At 33.9% G+C, this 8220-nt stretch overlaps 1 protein-coding gene across 1 annotated transcript in view; it reads right to left on the bottom strand.

Annotated features, from left to right (window-relative positions):
• Positions 1-7248, bottom strand: part of LOC108685457 (nucleoredoxin-like) — a 14316-nt gene extending 7068 nt beyond the window's left edge. The window contains exon 1 of the mRNA XM_018190243.1: positions 6793-7248. Within this exon, the coding sequence (XP_018045732.1) occupies positions 6793-7248 (456 nt within the window). The remainder of the gene's footprint in view (positions 1-6792) is intronic.
• Between the last annotated feature and the right edge of the window lie 972 nt (positions 7249-8220).

Consider the following 8220-nt stretch of genomic DNA (forward strand, 5'->3'; position numbering starts at 1 on the left):
TTTTCTCTGTCTTCTTCTTCCATGCTTTATGTTTTCTCTCGTCGTAGAGCTTTTCCCTCTTCATTACCGACAAAATCCTGGTTCGCCAGTAGAAGCGAGCAACCGAGCTAAAAAAAGAACCAAGGGAGGACGAGAAAAAAAGAGACGAGACAGAGATCACTTTTGACCGGTTCGCACGCGTTCAATCGCCTCTCCCTCTCACCCCCCTTTATGTATACAGAGACCGCAGTCTAGTTCGACGCCTCTGCCGTGCGCTCAACTGCAGCCGTCGCGACGACAGCCGCATGCTCTCCCTTTGAATTCCCTCTCGGTTATATCCAAGGGCGCTGTTCATAAGTAATGTCCACAGATAAGCGAATGTCGCGTGTAGGTAGCTCGTTACGGTCGGCGTGGGATTTGCCGCTTTTTGCAGGCTAGTGCGACAATATCATAGACAACACGAACAAGATTCTCCCTTCCCACTGTGCGATAATAAATCTGAGATGTTTAACAAATAAAAAAAAGAGAGGAAAGGGAATTTATATCCTTGTGGTGGTTGTTATCGATAAACGAGTCGCTTAAATGGAACGAACAGCGATTGAGTGTGGACGACATGTAGGAAGCGTGAATTTCCCGTGACGCTTCTAACCGACGACGTGTTAAGTATATGTTGAAATGATCTGCTGAAAGATCTTCAACTACCCGTGACATTTTGAGTAGATTTGTTTCTTTTCAGTCCTAGATGAATATTTTGTTGATAAATTCGATCGCGCTAATCGGAGTAATTTATACAAATTGGAGTCCCTTCGACGGATAAAAGAAAATCGTCTTAAATTCATTCGTTACTTCGCTATTATTAATCCATGAAGAGTATTATATTCGATTATAAGGAAAATAACTGCCGCCGTAAAAAGTACGACGACCATGCTACTCGAAGTTCCTCGTTGAGATTCATTTTTCCCCTGCAAATATAGGGACGGCTTTTCGTGCAACCTGTGCATTCACCATTTTTCCTTTGATCACAGACTAACAAGCCATGCACAATTCATAGACATGCACCGTGGTAAAAAAAAAATACAAAACAAACTGCAAAAGAAAACCGCAACATGGAGTAGCAGTAAGATTTTGCTTGTCTACGTCCTTGTTTAACAATGTAGAATCTTGATACTTGTTTTTTTAATAATTATTAAAGCTATTCGAAACAGTAATTAATTGCCAAGATTAATAAAACTATTATAATTGACAAATAGAATTTTGTGAATATAACTATGTGTCATATGTATTCGTAAATTTATTAATATAATATCATATAGTAAACTTATATAAATATAATATTAATAAACTTTAGATTAGATGCTAATTTTAAAAATATTAACATAACGTTTTTAAGAGTATTATGTTTACGTTAATTTAAATAATGTTAATGTAATGTTAATTTAAATGTTAATTTAAATAATTTACATTCATTACACATAACAAAAATATGTTAATTATCTTGTATCGCGCTGATACGTAATGCATAGACAATCTATTTAAGTAATACTTATCTCTCCTAATGTCTTTTTTTGTATTTGGAAATCTGAATTCTTATCAAAGTCAATATTGAGTTTGCAATTGTTTTCTTGATATTATCGGTCATGTCTTGTAGATTCAAAAATTATATCAAGGAAAGGATCATTTTGATATTCGATTGTATTAACGTTAACATTAATTCTTTTTTGTTTTGTTTAAGCTATTTACTAATCAGATATTCATTAAAAAGATATATACACAAGAATATATACACGATTAATACACAAGAAATATATAATTATATCGTGATAATCGATTAACAATTACACGGTACTAAATGAAAGATTAATCTCGTAGGTAATGGAAGATTAATCCATCATGCGCCAAAATGATAGATCTAGGGAAATGAACCGGAAAGGAGGGAGAAGTAGAGGGAGGAAAGGGGAGAGAACAAGAGAAAGAGAGAGAGAGAGAGAGAGAGAGAGAGAGAGAGAGAGAGAGAACTAACTGTCAGCTAATCTACATGATAACTTAATTAGCAAATTTCGAATAATTAGTAGAAATAGTCTAATCTATATCTCTCCGACCGCAATATTTTTAAATTAGCATTTCGGCGAGTTGCTTTGTTGATGCTATCGTGAATAAACTATTACGTTATGTTATATTGACATACATCCGTCAAATCGGATACGATCCAGATCTAATACACTCAGATATTTCAAACAGAGAGTTTACAAGATATTTATAAAAAGGTTGCTTACACAGAATTCCAGATAAACCGCTATGATTTTTGATTGTGAGTTTCTTTTTATTTTGAGATGGATATCATAGTAAAAATTCAATCATCTCTTTCTTTAAAAAAAAAAATTTGGCAAATACATTTCAACATGCAACATTAAATAGCTGCAAATTCGTTCAGAATTAAATAGTATATAAATCCGCAATTATTTTGCTTCTTCATAATATATTTTAATGTCGCAGTCTCATAAATATAGATGAAATTATCAACGATGATTTCAAATCAAAATTTGTTTGATTAAAATTCAAAATGCAATTATATATTAGAAAGGAAAGCGAACGGAGAGATGATTTAAAATCCATGGCTGTTGTTCGAATTTTCGAGCGAGAAAACAGTGCTGTAGTTCGCACTTCATCTTTTATGAACAATCTCATTGCAAAAGCCCGCGCGAATAAAGAAAAACATACACCGTGCACAAAGTCATCTCCATCTTTCCATTTCTTCATCTTCCGAGTTCCGATTCTTTTCATTATCGCATGGAAAAGGAACGCTATTTGAGGAAGATATGGGTCGACCATCCATCTGGAATAGAAGGTTCCCCAGTCGTCAGTTCTATCCCTTTTTTTTCCACATGAAATAACTTTCTCGTTAGTTTTTGCTTGCGAATAAAAACGCGCATTTTCTTACGAGACGATTTAAAAATGTCGAGCTACGATCAACCTTGCTAATTAAAACATCGAAGCAATGATAGATCGCCTAGAAGCCATAGATACTGTAGTCTAATCTATCCTCTCGTGAAGATATAAGAATTGTCCAAAAAAAAATCTTCCCACACAAAAACTCACATATCCTCCAAACCACTTTAAAAAAAAAAAACAATTTTTTAATTTAGTAAGCTTTGCAATGAATGTAAGAAACGATTGAAACAGTTAGTTTCGTAATCGCTTTGTTCTCAATTGCAAAATGGCAAGTGAAGTAGAAACACGCAAATCCATAATCAAAATTTTTCAAGAACACCCGGAGTGGAGTTTCATCAAAATCGCGCGGGAGGCGGGAGTTTGCAGGAAAATGGTGTCAATAGTTATTAGGCGTTTCAAGAAAGACTTGACTATTAATCGTAAAGAAGAATCTGAAAGGAAAAAAGGTTTTCAGAGTCCAAAAACAGCGAAGAAAGAAGGCATCCGAGGAAGTGACTGAGACCACCATAAAAAGTATGATGGAGGGGATTCCAGAAAAAATTAAAAATTTTTGTCAAAAGTAGTTTTCAAGAATTTTTTTAAATATAGTTTTAATTGTAATTAAAAGACGTTTCTAAAATGGGTTTGCTTTTGAAAATCGGTCAAGTAGTTTGGAGGATATGTGAATTTTTGTGTGGGAAGGTTTTTTGCTTGGACAATCCTTATGATAGAGAAGATAGAAAAGTACTGAAAATAGGCGCGAAAAAGGCGAATGACCGCCAGAAATGATAAGCAATATGATAAACCATACTATTAAATTTTGTCCGATGATGTTTCATCAAATTGCAGCGCTTCAATGTAAGACAAAAATACTGCAAAAGATATCAATTTTTAATTTTATGTAATTTAAGAACAAAATCTCATAGAAAAAAATTCAAAAATTTGAAGCACTATTTTTGTACCTTAAAATACGTGGTCAAAAACTTCTCTATGATTTTCATTAAGATATTTAACTTTTCATAAAATGCGATAAAAATATTAGTGTCAAAATATTATAAGTATTATTTTAAATGTAGACATAAAAATAATTTTGTTGGATCATTAAAAACTAAAATAATTACGCAGGAAACTCAAGCAAGACTGGAAAAAGTTTTGATATTCGAACAATCAACTTGAACGTCCTATTTAATTATTTTCATAAATCAACAAAATTTATTTTCAGATCTATATTTAGCTAAATTTTTACTTCAGCAAAAACTGTTTTAAAAATATTATTTTTAATAAATGTGACAGTTTTAACTGTCATCGTATTTTAATTAAATATAAAATGTTATAATACTTTTTAAAAAATAGATCATTCTCTCTGAATAGTGATTCTCTAATTCTCTTAAATCGTAATCTTCAATTAAATTGAAGATTACAGGATAATTGTTATCCCCGTTTCTTTGTTCAACAAAACTATCACAAAGCATTCGTAATTACGGCGAGACGCTCTCAAAAGTAATTTAAGCGCGAAAATAATGAGCGGAAACCAATCGCGATGATACTTCACGTTGATTACGATTCGTTACGGTCGCTTCGTAATTGAGATTGATTAAATGTATGTATTGCATCCTGTATAAGTATATCTCTATTATAAATATCAACGATTTAAAATACTTCGGCTGAATACAAAATGGTCCAGTGTTTCTCTAGTAACAACATTTGAACATTTCAAATATTATTCACGTTTAATTGGAAAGAAATATAATTCGTGTACATTGCTATTAAAGCTTAAACGGAAAGTTTCGATATAATATGATTAAATAATAAATAAAAGTCCATATAAAAAATTAGCTATGAAATAAATCTTATCTTAAGATATATCAAAGTATAAAAATTCGATGCTTGATTCGTTGCGATCGATTTCAACCTATGTTCGAAAAAAATCTTCATTCAGAAGAAACTGACTACTTTATATATAATTTTATAAAAATCTCGCTCCATTATTTTAAAGTTACGCTTTCTACGTTTTCTATGCTATTGTCAAATATTCCCTACTCTCTAATTTTTCGAGTGCCCCTCGGGCGAAGAGAAATTCGAAATACGATGCATTAGCGGATAGCACGCAACAACAAGATACTTCGCTACACCTGAAACACCACTCTTTCTCTCCAAAATCATACGCGAATCTTTTCTTACAAGTTGCACTTTCGCAATTTTATTTATCGTAATATTTTGCTTGTATCTCCGTATCGTATCAATGATAATGCATATCAGGTGATAATAAAAAGATCGCGCTAGTGAATAAGATCTCGAAGGAAACGAAATATGCATGAAACCGACTTTCCTCCGCCTGGCGTGTCCGCGCAAATAACATTCGGATCTTAAATAGCGCGGCTGTGCCGCTCGAAAGGGTTAAAATGCTTGTGGCTGAAATGAAAAACGGAGGTCGTTGTGCGTTGTCGCCTCCAGCTAGAATGAAATCCCATGCGTGCGGGAATACAATTCCCAAAATCGCTGCCTAAGGCGATGTTTACAGTATAGATTTGCCGCGTTCTGGCAAAATTCTTTCTCTCTCTCTCTCTCTCTCTCTCTCTCTCTCTCTCTCTCTCTCTCTTTCTCTCTCTCTCTCTCTTCACCGTTTGTTTGTTGAACGGCTAGAGCAATTAAAAACTTTTGAAATGTGCATTTTTGTTATCTTTGATCGTCGTACACATCCCATCAGTTGCATATCACAAACCGAGAAAAATAGGTTTTTATTTAACTTTGAAATGTGAATTAAATATTGAAGATGTAAATGAACAACGAAATTTTGTACTTTAATTTTGATTTTAGCGATACTCTGATCCAAAATTTATTTTCCAAGATATTTGCAAGGAAAGAATGGTTATACTAAGGTATCTAAAAGTTTAGCTAGAGATATAGATTTGAGGATAATTTTGTTAGACTATCAAAATAATTAATACATAGAATAATACATAGGACGCTTAAATTGCTTACTAAAATTTCATAGCTTCTTGCAGCCTCATTCATTATATTTAACATCTTGCATTATTATTTTGATGATCTAACAAAATTATTTTTAAATTGGTTTCTAGGCTAAATTTTTAGATTTTAACAAAATTGCTCTTTCTATATGATATTGACAAATAAATTTAAGTTTACGATAAATGATGAGCAATCATAAAATTTTCATTGTATTATATAAAAGAGATGTTCTCTTCAAATATTCGATCTTTTCTGAGATAATTCGAATCATTTATTTTTCAAATTTATGTTTTTCGAACGTCTTTCAAACCTTAACGATTATTCTGAATCTGATTAGAATAAAAATATTAACGAAAAGCGAAGAAATAAAAACTTATTATTACTTATTCCTATTTGCAGCAAGTACTATTCTTTATCCAATTTTTAGATATTAATACCTCAGCAATCATCGCAGATTGCGAATCAATGAAGCAGTTCGATCTTTATAAGTCTATTCTAATTTATATTTTCATTTTAACTACATGAATTCTTCAAGAATTATTTTTACTTCGAATACTTTGGCATTACACGATTTATATAAATTTACCTGAGACTGACCAAGGTCGGCAACATCACTGGCTTTTCTTATTTCGAGTAAAAAGCGGCACGTATAAGACTAAAAGAGGCGGCATGTATAAAAATACTTCAAAGCTTTCTTTAAACTGAATACCATTGTTACCATGTCTATGCATTTCAAACATGTAAAAATGGTCAGTAAAAGAATTTCAATAATACAAAATATTATCATGCGAAATATCATGTAAACTAAAAACTCACATAAATTTAAAAGAAAAGGAATAAAAAGAAAAATAGAAATGGAGAAAGCGTGAAAAAATCAAATGATTTTTCCAGTCATACCGAAAAAAAGATCCTTACTTTTCTCTCGTAGTCGCGATTCGGCACGGCGAGCCAAGGTAGATCGGCTACGTGGGCGCGAAAGCTCTCGTCAAAGTCGAATACCTCGGTTACGTTACTCCAGAGGACCACGTGCACCACCTCGAATTTCTTTTTCTTCTCGCCGCTATCACCTCCTCCGCTGTTGACACTCGCGTAAAGCTCAACTAGTTGACGAGTGAAGTCGTCGCAGGTCGCACCGGGATTCACGAAGCTGAAGTACATGCCGACGATCTCGCAGGACGGACGGCCGTCCTCGTGGACGAGAGTGGCGGCCGCCGAGTCGATTGACTTCCTCGTGTCATTAACGTAACTGCAACGCGCGAGCTGCTTGCCAAACAACCGGTGTTGCCAGCATAGTGGTTTACCGGCCGTTGACGAAGTCTTCCTATCAGTACTCGCTGCGGATACCTGTTCGTTGACGCACCGTTCAGCCATCGCTTTGCGACACGACTGGCCTGGGCTAAAGAGTCTGAAGACTGAACTGCCTTGTTCGCCGGCGACGCGCGCCGCCGAGGAGCCCTTCGACGGAGGAGGGGTTGGACGCCGCCAGACACTGCACAGTGCACCGCCGCAACGCAACACCACGTGTTACCAGCCAACTACAGCGACGGAAAGGCAGGCGCAGACAGACAAACTGAATTACTGAAACTGAATTCGTATTTCGTATCATGTCGACTTGCATGCGGCGATATTGTATGAAACTACATAAGCGCGCATCCGAAACGCGCATCCAAAATCGGCCTCCCAGCACGTTTAGGCAGTTATTGAGTTATGTCTTTTTATACTTTCCTTTTGGAGCAAGATATCTATACCTACATTTATTTTAGTTTTTTTTTTAACGTATTTAATATTATTTATATTCCTCTTTTGGCTTGAAAAGCATCAAAGTGTTATTAACTTTCATTATTTTCTTTTGTTATATTCCTGGAAAAAACTTTTCCTTCCCTGGAAAAAGAATTTTCATACATATTTTTTCAGAATTTCTACACAGATTTTAGAATGTTTCTAAATTCCTATATAATTTTATAACTTTTTTGAATTTTTTATATAAATTGAAACACTTTCTGAAATGCTAAGACATGCTAAGAAATTATGTGTTTTGTAAAATGAATTCTTTATACATATATGTGAGTTGTAACATACCTTAAGATTTCTCATTCTATCGTTTCTGAAGAAAATTTATAAAATGAAGAAGTTTAAGGTACTTTTCAGAATTTTTAATAAATTTATAGATAGATAGATATAGAATATGAAAAATTTTTTTAAATGTTAGAGATATTATGAGAATTTTTCTCATCAAAGATATAATTTAAAAAATGCTCTATCAATTTATTCTTAGAGAGAGAGAGAGAGAGAGAGAGAGAGAGAGAGAGAGAGAGAGAGAGAGAGAGAGAGAGAAAGAGAGGG

Source organism: Atta colombica, unplaced genomic scaffold (assembly GCF_001594045.1).
Source record: "Atta colombica isolate Treedump-2 unplaced genomic scaffold, Acol1.0 scaffold153, whole genome shotgun sequence".
Lineage (NCBI taxonomy): Eukaryota > Metazoa > Arthropoda > Insecta > Hymenoptera > Formicidae > Atta > Atta colombica.